General features: G+C 40.4%; 1 protein-coding gene across 1 annotated transcript in view; it reads right to left on the bottom strand.

Annotated features, from left to right (window-relative positions):
• LOC122550249 (polycystic kidney disease protein 1-like 1) overlaps positions 1-13,983 on the bottom strand; it is a 291,308-nt gene that overhangs the window by 226,499 nt on the left and 50,826 nt on the right. Inside the window, exons 3-4 of the mRNA XM_043691004.1 lie at positions 3,357-3,542; positions 1,309-1,490 (exon numbers count right to left, since the gene is read on the bottom strand). Coding sequence (XP_043546939.1) covers positions 1,309-1,490; positions 3,357-3,542 — 368 coding nt within the window. The remainder of the gene's footprint in view (positions 1-1,308; positions 1,491-3,356; positions 3,543-13,983) is intronic.

Raw genomic sequence — 13,983 nt, 5'->3', positions numbered from 1 at the left:
GTTAGATCTCATGGAATACAGGGAGAACTAGCCATTTAGATACAGAACTAGCTCAAAGGTGGAAGACAGAGAGTGGTGGTGGAGGGTTGTTTTTCAGACTAGAGCCTGTGACCAGTGGAGTGCCACAAGGATTGGTGCTGGGTCCTCGACATGTTTGTCATTTACATAAATGATTTGGATGTGAGCATAAGAGGTACAGTTAGTAAGTTTGCAGATGACACCAAAATTGGAGGTGTAGTGGACAGTGAAGAGGGTTACCTCAGATTACAACAAGATCTGGACCAGATGGGCCAATGGGCTGAGAAGTGGCAGATGGAATTTAATTCAGATAAATGCGAAGTGCTGCATTTTGGGAAAGCAAATCTTAGCAGGACTTATACACTTAATGGTAAGGTCCTAGGGAGTGATGCTGAACAAAGAGACCCATGAGTGCAGGTTCATAGCTCCTTGAAAGTGGAATCGCAGGTAGATAGGATAATGAAGAAGGTATTTGGTATGCTTTCCTTTATAGGTCAGAGTATTGAGTACAGGAGTTGGGAGGTCATGTTGCGGCTGTACAGGACATTGGTTAGGCCACTGTTGGAATATTGCCTGCAATTCTGGTCTCCTTCCTATCAGAAAGATGTTGTGAAACTTGAAATGGTTCAGAAAAGATTTACAAGGATGTTGAGCTATAGGGAGGTGCTGAACAGACTGGCGCTGCTTTCCCTGGAGCGTCGGAGGCTGAGGGGTGACCTTATAGAGGTTTACAAAATTATGAGGTGCATGGATAGTGTAAATAGACAAAGTCTTTTCCCTGAGTTCGGGAAGTCCAGAACTAGAGGGAATAGTTTTAGGGTGAGAGGGGAAAGATATAAAAGAGACCTACAGGGCAACCTTTTCACAAAGAGGGTGGTATGTATATGGAATGAGCTGCCAGAGGAAGTGGTGGAGGCTGGTGCAATTGCAACATTTTAGAGGCATTTGGATGGGCATATGAATAGGAAGGGTTTGGAGGGATATGGGCCGGGTGCTGGCAGGTGGGACTAGATTGGGTTGGGATATCTGGTCGGCATGGACGGGTTGGTCCCAAGGGTCTGTCTCCATGTTGTACGTCTCTATGACTCTATGACTCTAAATAGTGTCAACCTCCAGAAATATGGGCATGATCCAATATATCCTCATCGGCTTTGCATCTACTTTCCAGCTATACTTTTTAATTTTAACTTATTAATTTTCTTACATATATTTCTGTTTGCTGATATCCAAATTAACTTCAGAATACAATAAGATCCATCTTCATAATACTGTATTATATTTTTTCCTTACCAATGGTTTTTTCAAGAGGACTAGCCAAATAGCCACACACTTCCAGCATGAATGGTTTCCTGGTCTGTACTTGGTCTGCTATAAGTGTCAGACTAAGGTTCCTTATGTATGGCCCAACTGTCTGATACACAGCCGCTTTACTTTCACCATCTCCGTATAACAAACAAACAAAGCCAAAGCACCTGTCAACAATAAGAATGATTATATTAGAAACAAACTAAGGGGTTCTTATGGTCCAGTCGTAGTGTTCCTATCACCGGGCCAGCAGATCTGAATTTAAGTCCTACCTGCTCCAGTGCTGTATCTACTGAAAGAAACTAAGCACATAGTCAAAAGTTAGTCTCGCTGGAGAAAATGCAAAGGCAGGACAGGAATAACATTTTTAAAATAGTAAAAGGTAACTGACAACATCGATAACAGGAGGCCCACGTTTATACTGCTGTAAGGGACCCATGAAAAATGTGTATTTAGCTTTAATTTTGTAATGTACAATAGTTGCTGCTGGGAGAAACAGAAAATAAAGTACTGATGTATTTGATAGATGGTGCTTTGATTTTTATCCATGTGTATCTCCTCGATAGTTATCATCATTCAGGACACAACTTAAACATTAATGTCATCTAATAATGGTGCAGAGTGCAACAGTCTCTACCATTTACACAATGTACTTTCACGACTCGCAAAGATTCCTTCAAGAGCACTTTCCCACCTTCCCACATAAAAGGACAAGGGCAACAGATAAAAGGGAGCATCAACATCCACAAGTCCTCCTCCAAAGGAGGAGGCATGGTGGCTCAGTGGTTAGCACTGTTGCCTCACAGCACCAGGGACCCGAGTTTGATTCCTGCCTCGGGCAACTATCTGTGTAGAGTTTGCACATCCTCTCCGTGTCTGCGTGGGTTTCTTCCGGGTGCTCTGGTTTCCTCCCATAATCCAAAGATGTGCAGGTTAGGTGAATTGGCCATACTAAAATTGTCTATCGTGTTCAGGGATGTGTAGGTTAGGTGTATTAGTTTTAGGTAAATATAGAGCGGTCTGGGTGGGTTACTCTTTGGAGGGTCGGTGTGGACTTGTTGGGTCAAAGAGCCTGTAGGGATTCTACATCAAATCAAACACCACCTCAGCTCTTTCAGTATAGCTGGATCAAAATCATAAAATGACCTGTATGCCAATGGTATGGTACACTGTTGTCCCATGGACTGCAGTGGTTAGAATAGGCAGCAGACCACCACCTTCTCAAAAGCAATTATGGATGAGCAACAAACGCTGACCTTACCAGGGATACACATATCTCATGAAAGAATTTTTTTTTAACAAATACTCTACGAAAGCAAATCATAACACAACACAAGGATTGGTTTATGAACTCAATGAACAGTGTTTTAATATATTAGGTTTGCAGTGCATACATAGATAACATAAATGGCAATAAGAATAAAGTATGTAAATCATAAATGACTTGTCATGCCAAAATTGGTCTGAGCACCAGACTGTCACATGGGCAGGTTTTGTTTTAGATTTTCTGGATTCCAATATTTATTAAAGCTTTTGAAAAAGTCTTCCACCATTTCGACCATGCCTGTTGTGGAGACAATTGATAAATACTCAGTAGAAAGTTGGGAGTTGGCATGTGAAAATAACTCACAAATGATTATTTGTACATAAATACTCACATGATACAAAGTGAAGATTCTTACCTGGAAGTTTGAGGAGGTGAATGTTGCTGTCAAGGTTGGCATTTATTGCTGAACCTCTTGAATTCCAGTATAATAGAAATTAGAATTTTTTTAATATATGTGGAAGCTTAGTATTACAGGAAAAACAAGAGAAGAAAGTGCAAAACTGTGACTTATCAGTCACCATCATGAATGTATTTATGACAGCTGTCAACCACAATATTTCTATCATGCAGATGATAATGCAGATTGAAGGTTATCATATGGGAGAATAAAATTTTACAAGCCATGTGTAGACATCAGATGAAATGGAATCACAAATAATAAGTACGAAAGACTTTGGAAGTCTTATTCTTTTGGAAACTGTCTTACCTGCTTATGCATCCAGTGCTTAAGGAAAGGTTATCTCTGGCAGTATGGTTGCCACTTTTGGACAGGCTGGTATTGAGCGAAATATCATTGCTGAGGGAAGACTTGGTGTCACTTAAACTCCAGAATGTTTTGGTTTCATTCGCACAAAAGCAATCCGTCCCACTTAAAAGCACAGTTAAATCAAAGCTGCAGGTGAGAAAACATTGAAGAGAATTGAAAAAGAAATACAATTAATCCAGAAATGTTTCTAATCAAACTTTTACCAAACTCATGCATTTTTTTTCATTGTGCACCTTCCTATGTTTGTGAAAAAGTGTGCATTTCTCAATATCTACCAGTGCTGGCACGATATTAGAATGTAATCAATCCTTTTCATTTAATAGTCTCATTTGCATTAATTTATTCAGTATTCAGTTTGCAACAGCTTTTTAGCCATTTCTCAGTTTCCATGGTTCATTGACACTTGAAGTGCAAATACATTCAAAGAGAATATTTAAGGAATAGAAGTTTGAGTACAAAAAAGTTTCTTTCAGATGATTAGTTATTTTTAATTGTGGAAAAAATGTTTGTGAAATAGTGATCAACCATATCCTGAATGATTTGAAACACAAATATGTACCATCTATTCAAACTCATGCAAAGTAGAGAAAATGGTTAATATTTTTATTTAGAATGTTTCTTTCAAATTATTTGAAACTGTTTCCACTTGGAGTAAACTTACTATATCTCACTGCAATCATTTTATTAATTGTCAAGGACAGGGAAGATATTGTACAAAAGAGAAAGGGCAACCACAAGAAAATCTAAATAAAATAATCAGTTTGTAAAGTGGGTCAATAAGTATCTAAAGAGGACTGAACTCTGGATTTTACTTCTTTATGAAAGGAGGGAGGAAGTCTACATTTCTGACAGGAGATTCAGTCCAGGCTCCTTCAGTAATGCAGACCATACATACATCCATTCTCAAAGTTCTCTTGTAGTGCAGAACTAGCAGGTGAAGGCAAACCATGTTCCCTTCTCACAGCAGTAAACTGCCTTTAAAGACATAGAATCTCACACAGCCACTGTCAAATGATAAGTAGCGTGTGATGTTAAAGTGCTGGTGACGGGCAGTGGCGAAAGCCAGGGTGACAGGTAAGTAGGAATGTAATGTCATTGTGCAAGCTAAGTAGGATGCCAGATGGGTGAGATGCGGTTGAGTAGAAGATAGGAAGAAAGTATGCCAAGTTGGAAAGGGGTAGGCTGACAACGTGTAAGGGGGCAAGGGGTCCAGATAAACATGCAGTCTTTATGGTAGGTTGAGGTGGGTGGGAGAAACCGAGCCCGATGGGGCTGTTGGAAAGTCAGGGAGTTAGATGGAGAGATGCAATGTTTTCAGGTCCAAGTGGAGTAAGCAGAGGGAAGGGTTTTAGGTTCAGAATGGGTGAAAAGTTGGGGGTGGTGGGGGGAAATGGATCCAGAGCAGGTCAGATTTTTTGGTGTGTCAGGCTAGGATCTGGGGACTGAGAGTGGTCAGGAGGTGGTGAACTTGGGAGTGTGTGAGATGAGTATGGTACCAGTTGAACAGTTACCCCAAAATTAAATTATGCATTTATTAATCTAACTTTTCCTGAGCAACTAGTTACACAATTTCATCCAAATCCTTTGAATTCTTCCATTTCAATTGTTCCAGGTGAATGGGAAGTACCTAATAGCATTTTCAAAATCCCAAGGAATTCTTTCAGAGTCTGTTATGATGGGGATTCTGCAGGGTTCCCAGTGCAACTCCATCTACATTGAAATCATGACTATCTGACCACTGAAACGTTTGGAACAGTAAACTTCAAAGCTTAATATAAAAGCAAAATACTTCTTGCTGGAAATCTGAAACAAACACATTGGAGAAACATTGGAGAAAACATTGGAGAAACTCAGCAAGTCTGGCGGCATCTGTGGAGAAAGGAACAGATAATGTTTCAAATTTCAACTCTTCTTCAGAACTGAAAGGTATTGAAAATGTGTTTTTTGATATGTTTTTGCTAGAGTGGAGGAGGAGCTAGTGCCAAAACTAGTGTCACATAGTTCAAACGACAAAGGGATTGTTCATGGTGGTGAAAGAGAAACAGGGATGTAAACTGAGTGTCAATTAAAGTGTGAAAGAGACATAACAGGCCTTCTCTACTGACGGCAAAGTAAACAAGACACAAACATGACAAGACTTGGCCAGGAGGGGAGCAGTGGGATGTTGGTGGAGAAATGTAAGAAATATGAAGAATGGACATAATTAAGTCAGTTTTTGAAGTTATGGAATTCAATATTTAACCTTCATGGCTGTACATATTGAGACCTTGAGCTTGTTAAATGCCTGAGTGGAAAATTAAATGTTGTTTCTTGAACTTGCACTGCATTGGAACATTGCAGCAGCCCAGGACAGAAATATTCGCATGACAGTAAGGTGCTTTATTGAACTGGCAAGCAACTCTGAGGTCTGGGTCATTCCTAGAAATAGAATGGAGGTATTCTGCAAAGTGGTCACCTGGTCTATGTTTGATCTCAACAGTGTAAAGAATATTGTGAACAGTGAATACAGTAGACGAGATTAAAAGAAGTGCAAGTGAAATGCTGTTTAACCTGGAAGGAGTGGTGGGGCTAAGGTCAATGAGGGAGGAAGGAGGTGAATGAGCATTTGTTATACCTTCTGTGAAAATCTTATAAATCTCCCAAATATAATCTATGTAGAATTCAACAATCTTAGATTTAGTTGTTGTGAAGAATGATCTAAATTCAAATCATAGTGGATGAGAAAACTGAACAGTAACCTTACCGTAACCAGACTGAATTACATGCTGGCATAAGTGGTCAACACTGAGGAATTGAGTGGCTGCATTCAAAGATGGGCATAACAAGCTGCAGGCTCAACAGCATAAGATAACTTAATTAACTGAAATAATGAGACAAACACCAGGAAATAACATCATGAGATTGTGTCTGCTGAAATGATAGGAATTCAAGGTTTACTACATACAGGAATGCAGGTATTGAGTGTCACACCTCCTTGAGAAATGGGATATCAATATACTGGTGAACAGAACGCAGGAGTGACAACCCTGGAAGAAGAAGAAGAAAGAAGAACCTGACCTTGAAGCCCTGAAGTCTGTGAGCTTGGAGCCCAGAGACCACAACATTGGTAATTGATCCTTGTTAATACCTGGCTAGTGGGACTCAGATATGACTCACGGATTTTGCATGGGAAGACAAGATGTGCAGGTCAGGTGAATTGGCCATGGTAAATTCCCCATAGTGTTAGATGCATTAGTCAGAGGGAAATGGGTCTGGGTGGGTTACTCTTCAGTGAGTCGGTGTGGACTGGTTGAGCTTTAGATTTGGATTACATTACAGTGTGGAAACAGGCCCTTCGGCCCAACAAGTCCACACCGACCCGCCGAAGCGCAACCCACCTATACCCCTACATTTACCCCTTACCTAACACTACGGGCAATTTAGCGTGGCCAATTCACCTGACCTGCACATCTTTGGACGGTGGGAGGAAACCGGAGCACCCGGAGGAAACCCACGCAGACACGGGGAGAACGTGCAAACTCCACACAGTCAGTCGCCTGAGGCGGGAATTAAACCCGGGTCTCTGGCGCTGTGAGGCAGCAGTGCTAACCACTGAGCCACCGTGCCGCCCACAAGAGCTGAAGGGCCTGTTTCCACACTGTAGGGAATCTAATCTAATCTAATCTAAGTATTCTGATTTTGGGGGAATAGATTGTTGTATTTTAGGACAGGAGATAGTCACTTGTGTTTTGTCAAATCAAGATTGATTTGATTGAATGAATTTAAAAATGAGTTTGTTTTCCCCAAATAGATCCAAGAGCAAAGCTTCAGTCAACACGACCATCCACAGTCCTGCTATAGCCAACAAACGCTACTAATGGGAAAGTGTCTGGTTAACCTTCCAATAAAATGGATGTTCAATTTGTTGTATGAATTTCAATGTCTCAGTTCAGCTTGCTCACCCATTACCAAACTCAACCATTTTCATTTCTATTGATATTGATATGTGATATTAGGACCACAGGAAATTGTGAGATGTGGTGACAATGAGTATAAGGCAACATTTTACAAAGGGTGGTAACAAGAAGTGTTAACAAATCTGAACTACGTAAAAATCAGAGGGAAACATCTCCAATGCTTTGGATCCATAATTGTAAAAATAACAACTTGTATGGGACTTCTAAAAATCAAATTTCCAAAAGCACTTCGTAGGAAATCTGCTGAAAAACATATAGCTGTTCCTTCAACATCACTGGGTCAAAACTCAAGAACTTTCTCCTTAACAGAAGAGTGGTACACCTTCATTACATGGACTGCATCAGTTCAAGATGATGGATCACCATAAGACCATAAGACCATGAGACATAGAAGCAGAAATTAGGCCATTCGGCCCATCAAGTCTGCTCTGCTATTCAATCATGGCTGATAAGTTTCTCAAACCCATTCTCCCACTTTCTCCCCGTAACCCTTGATCTCCTTGATTCTCAAGAACCTATCTATTAGTATATTCAATGGCCTGGCCTCCACAGCTTTCTGTTGCAATTAATTCCATAGGTTCACCATTTTTGGCTGCAGATGTTTCTCCTTATCTCCATTTTAAAATGTGTTCCCTTTACTCTAAGGTTATACCCTTGGATCCTAGTCTCTCCTACCAATGGAAACATCTTCCCAACATCTACTCTGTCCAGGCCATTTGTATTCTGTATGTTTCAATTAGATCCCACCACATCCTTCTGAACTCCATTGAGTATAAACCCAGCATCCTCAAACATTCCTCACATGTTCATCTTTTCATTCCTAAGACCATTCTTGTGAACCTCCTCTGCTCCACAACATGCTCCACAACCACTACATTCCTTCCTGAGATATGGGGCCCAAAACTGCACATAATACTCCAAATGTGGTCTGATCAAAGTCTTATACAGCCTCAGAAATACATCCCTGCTTTTACATTTAAAGTAAATGTCATCATTGCATTTGCCTTCCTAACTACTAACTCAACTTGCAAGTTTATCTTGAGGGAATCCTGGACTAGAACTCCCAAGTCTCTTTGCACTTCAGACTTATGAATTTCTTATGAATTTAGAAAATAGTCCATGTCTCTGATCTTCCTACCAAAGTGCATGACCTCACACTTTCCAATGTTGTACTCCATCTGCCACTTCTTTGCCCAGTCTCCTCACCTGTCCAAATGCTTCTGCAGCCTCCCCGCCTTCACGATGCTACCTGTCCCTCTACCTATCTTTGCATCATCTGCAAACTTAGCCAGAGTTACATCACCTAGATTGTTAATGTATGAAGTGAAAAGTTCTGGTCCCAACACGGAGCCTTGCAGAACACCATTTGTCACCGGCTGCCATCCTGAGGAGAACCTTCTTATCCCCATTCTCTGTTTTTTGCCTGACAGCCAAGCTTCTATCCATGCTAGCACCTTGCCTCTGATACCATGGGCCCTTATCTCACTCAGTAGATTCCTGTGCATCACCTTGTCAAAGGCCTTCTTGAAGTCCAGGTAGATTACATCCATTGGCTCTCCTTGGCCTAACCTGTTTGTTACTACCTCAAAGAATTCTAGCAGATTTGTCAGGCATGACCTCCTCCACCAAGTGTTCAGAAATCTCATCCTTCACAATGGATTCCAGGGTTTGGCTAATTGGTCTGTAATTTTCCATCTTTTGCCTTACTCCCTTTTTAAACAGGGGTGTCACATTAGCAATTTTCCAGTCCTCTGGGACCCTCCCTGATTCTAGCGATTCCTGAAAGATCACCACTATCTCTTCAACTATTACCACCACCTTCTTGAGGATAATTCAGCATGGGAAATAAATGCTCACCTTTCTATCCATACTCATATTCCTCAAGCTGCTTAAAAATGATATTTAAGTTTTTTGGTGTAGCAAGGCTAAAAAAAATTATTTAAAGATGAAATCACCATGTGTGTAAATAATGTGAAAACTGTTTTAAGTAACCAGCATGGATTTCAAAAGGGGCAAGAAATTTGACAAACCACAGAATTCTTGCACTCTGAGTGCTAAAATGGATAGAGTAGTTTTAGACTTTCCAAGAGGTACAACAAGAGAGAACATAAGAATTAGAAGGAGTAGGTCATTCGAATTCTTCAAATTTTTACGACCATTCAGTCAGATCATGTCTGTTCTGGTTGTGGCCTTAACTGCACTTTGCTGACTGTCCCATAATCCTCGAATGTCATGTCAATTAAAAATCAGTGCAGCTATTACTAGGACATAGCAAACAATCCCATCAATGACTTCCTTCCTTTACTATTTCCTACCTTGACCCAAACTGACTCTATACCTTCCGGATCAAAATAATTTCTCACTATCGTACTAATTTTATCCTTTATTAATAGAGTTATCCTATCTCCTGTCCTATCCTCCTATGTTTCTAAAATGTCCCTGCCTTGGTCATCTTGTCACATCTCTGAAATGGCTATCAGATGCACTCATGTACAGTTGGTTCTGCTATGACATGGTAGTTCCATTCTCAAGCAATCCCATGTTAAAGGAAAATAGCACAATAGCAGCACCATTTAAACTAATGGGGCTCGAATTGTGTTGTAACCAATATACGCTTTAAAAGTTCACGCTTTAGAAACAGTGTCCCCAATTCGTCAATCGTGTTATAGCGAAGTCACATTGACGAAATGCACATTATGGCAGAACGACCTGCATATCGGCGCTATCAATTTATTCTCTTGTTATAAATGCAGCAATCATTCTGATAAGAAACTTTAAAATAAGTGAAAAAATGCCACTGAAAACAAGTAGCTTCAGACGATAAAAAGAATTAACTTGTCACTGGCACCAATTACAATTCTGTCAATATCACGAAGCTGACTTTCTGAAAATCAACAGCAAAAATATACTGGCAGTCAAAATAAAAAAAACTAAAATGGAATAGACAGTATTGACAGACAATCATTCTGAATCAAGATAAACCCAAAAGAAGATCACTACTCTATCAAGCCTGTCCCATCTTGACATGGCACAAATTCTTTACATCATTGCCCCTGAGTCCACACTTGTTCTGTATAAAGGCACACCTATCATTATCCTAGACAAAAAATTGGTTCAATTTGAAAGGTCATTTTGAACCATTCCAAACAATTCAACAACCCATCCATCCCATTAAACATGCAGAATAATCTTGACCATAACTGAACTGATGAGGAACAACATACTTGTTTCAACTCTTCATCTTTAAGCATTATCACTCTGAGCCAAACATCCAGCTAATGTCACGAGACAGAAAGTGTTCTGTTTCTCCCAGTCTTCCTGAAAAGAGAGATGGAATTTATCGCAACCCATCTGGTACAGTGTTGTCAAATCTATTTGCATAGTGTTGTTCCTTTGTCTTCAACCCCTGTTCCTCCTCTTCCTGTCCTTCCTCTCCCCACACACTCATTGTCCTCTTCACCTCTCTACCAGATATATACGCATGCGTGCAAACTTAAAAAAGGCAAGTTTCACTAAATTTCCTTGTTGTTCCATGGATCTTCTTCCAATCTCCGTAGAATGGAAAAAGGCACAGAAAAGTGTCTTGCAGAAAAGCAGATTTTGAGAAGTAAACAGCCTAATACAGAGGAACCCCGATTATCCGGCATTTGATTATCCGAATATCAGATTATCAGGCAAGATCGCAAGATCCTGATGCTTGGCTAAACTATGTTATCCAGCATTCAATTATCCGGAATTTAATACTACCCCCACCTGTGTCCTACGGATAATCAAGATTCATCTGTATAAAACATAACTACTGCAATAATATATAAACATGTTTGTGCAGATGAAGAGGGATAAAGTGAAGCATGGAACAGAAGCAGACAAGTATCCAGATTTTTATTTTGATAAATGACAAATTTAAGTTGAACTTTTATATTTATCTACCAATATGGAGTAAATGTTAAGTAATCTTAGGGAGCATTTTTTGAAAACAGGGAAGACTGTGTTTCTATTTAAGAGTGTTCAGGAAATTCAGTTTGACTGGTTGGGACCTGAATAATTAAGGAAACTTGACATTTTAGGAACATAGAATGATAGGACAAGGAGGCGGGATAACTCTATTAATAATAAAATCTATCAATACAATAGTGAAAAATTATTTTGATTCGGAAGGTATAGAGTCAATTTGGGTTGAAGTAGGAAATAGTAAAGGAAGGAAGTCATTGATGGGATTGTTTGTTATGTCCGAGTAATAGCTGCACTGATTTTTAATTGACATGACATTCGAGGATTATTGGACAGTCAGCAAAGTGCAGTTAAGGCCACAATCAGAACAGACATGATCTGACTGAATGGTTGTAAAAATTTGAAGAATTTGAATAGTTTGGTCCTGCTTCTAATTCTTATGTTCTCTCTTGTTGTACCTCTTGGAAAGTCTGCATCTACTCTATCCATTACATTTTAGCACTCAGAGTGCAAGAATTATGAGGTTTGTCAACTTAATTCAGTTCTCCTTTAGTTGGAGGCCTGACCGTCCAGCGCATTACTTAAATGGTAACAGTTAGAAAGTGTTAAAGTCCAAAAGGAGCTAGGTATTCCTGTTCACAAGTCACTGAACATTAATGATTTTTACAACCTGAAAAGGAAAAAGTCATGTTATTTCTGTCACAGATAATAATGTCATCATATACTTAACATGATTTCTAACATTGTCCTGTATGACCTTTCTTTTAATGTTTCATTTGAAATAGATTTAGCTAATGGAAAAGAACTAGTCATGAATTGTATTTCTCAAAACAAAAAGACATCTGTGTTCAGCCTTCATTTTATCTCATGCACATAACTAGTACATATTAACTGTAGTTACATAGTACTCCTGGACAATAATTTACTATCACTCAAGCGCTTCTCTGTTTAGGGAACACTTAGGGAAAGACCACACACCAGTAAATATCTGCAGTTTAGAAAAACTCACCACTCATTAATATTTCACATGAGATGATGCTAGTCAAACAATGAATGTTTGAAAGTGATAAGACAGCCCTCCACCGCACCACCTTCGTTCCCAGTTCCACTGCTCTAAACCCCTCCAATGCAATCAAGACAAAGACCCCTTGTCCTCACCTACCATCTCAATGCATCATTCTTAAACACTTCCGCCAACTCCAACACGACCCCACCACCAAGAACATCTTCCGCTCCCCATCCCTCTCTCCCTTCCACAAGGACTATTCCCTTCTACAGTCCTTGGTTTGCGCCACCCTCCCCAACCACCCAAACCCTCAAGTACCTTCCCCTGCAACCGGAAAAGGTGCAAAACCTGCCAGCACACCACCCCCCTCACCTACATCCAGGGACCCAAATAGTCCTTCCAGGTGAGATAGAGGTTCAACCTAGATTACTGCATCAGATGCTCCCGATGTGGTCTTCTCTACTTCAGAAAGACCAAACGTAAACTTAGGGAATGGTTCGTCGAGCATCTCAGCTGTGGCTGCAGGGGCCAACCTGACCTCCCAGTCACCGCCCATTTCAATTCCCCTTCCCACTCCCTTTCTGAGGGACCATCCTTGGCCTCCTCCATTGCCACACGAACCAAACTGCAAATTGGAGGAACAACACCTCATCTTCTGCCTGGGCAGCCTACAGCCCGGACGACTAAACACAGAGTTCTCTAATTTCAAAATAACCTCCCTTCCCAGCTCTCCTTCTCCCTTCAACTTCTCCCTGCCACCAACCGGATTCATTCGTCCCATCCATCAACCAGGTCATACCCTCTACCTGTCTTCACCTATCCCCACTTCAACACCCTGCCCCCGGCACCCCCTTTATCTGCAGCTCCCCCTACACCCATCCCCGAGACCTGAAAAAAGGGTACACCCAAAACATCAACTTCTCTACCCTCCTGATGCTGCCTGGCTTGCTGTGTTCTCCTAACCTCCTGCCTGTCTACTTTATATTTTTTTCAGGAGACAGGCACAGTCTATAATTGCAGTGAGAATGCCTTTTTGTTGTGGGATATATCTTCTATACAAAACCTACAGGCATTTTTGTTTCTGGAAAGAGAGGAATGGCATTACTAGCAGGAAGCCAGAGACCAATATGAGTATTTCAAACAGAGTAGTTATGGTCAGAAAAACATAACTCCAACCTTTTACAAAACATTGGTATAGGGAGCAAGTATTTCTGATAATGGGAAATCATATCAGTGCATTGTGTTAAGGGCAACTTCAGGGATAAAAGGGAAAGCTTCTCTCAGACAAAATGCAATGTTGAAAATCTATTTTTCACCTGGAGATGCCGGTGTAGGACTGGGGTGTACAAAGTTAAAAATCACACAACACCAGGTTATAATCCAACAGGTTTAACTGGAAGCACACTAGCTTTCAGAGCGACGTTCCTTCATCAGGTGATAGTGGAGGGCTCGATCGTAACACAGAATTTATAGCAAAAATTTGCAGTGTGATGTAACTGAAATTATACATTGAAGAATTGATTGTCTGTTAAGCCTTTCATCTGTTAGAATACAGTGATAGTTTCACTTCTTTCATGTGTAAATCAACTGCAAATTTTTGCTATAAATTCTGTGTGTAGGATTGAGCCCTCCACTACCACCTGATGAAGGAGCG

This window comes from Chiloscyllium plagiosum, chromosome 5 (assembly GCF_004010195.1).
Source record: "Chiloscyllium plagiosum isolate BGI_BamShark_2017 chromosome 5, ASM401019v2, whole genome shotgun sequence".
Classification (NCBI taxonomy): domain Eukaryota; kingdom Metazoa; phylum Chordata; class Chondrichthyes; order Orectolobiformes; family Hemiscylliidae; genus Chiloscyllium; species Chiloscyllium plagiosum.
Note: the sequence above shows the minus strand (reverse complement) of the source record. Positions and strands in the feature narration are given on the sequence as shown.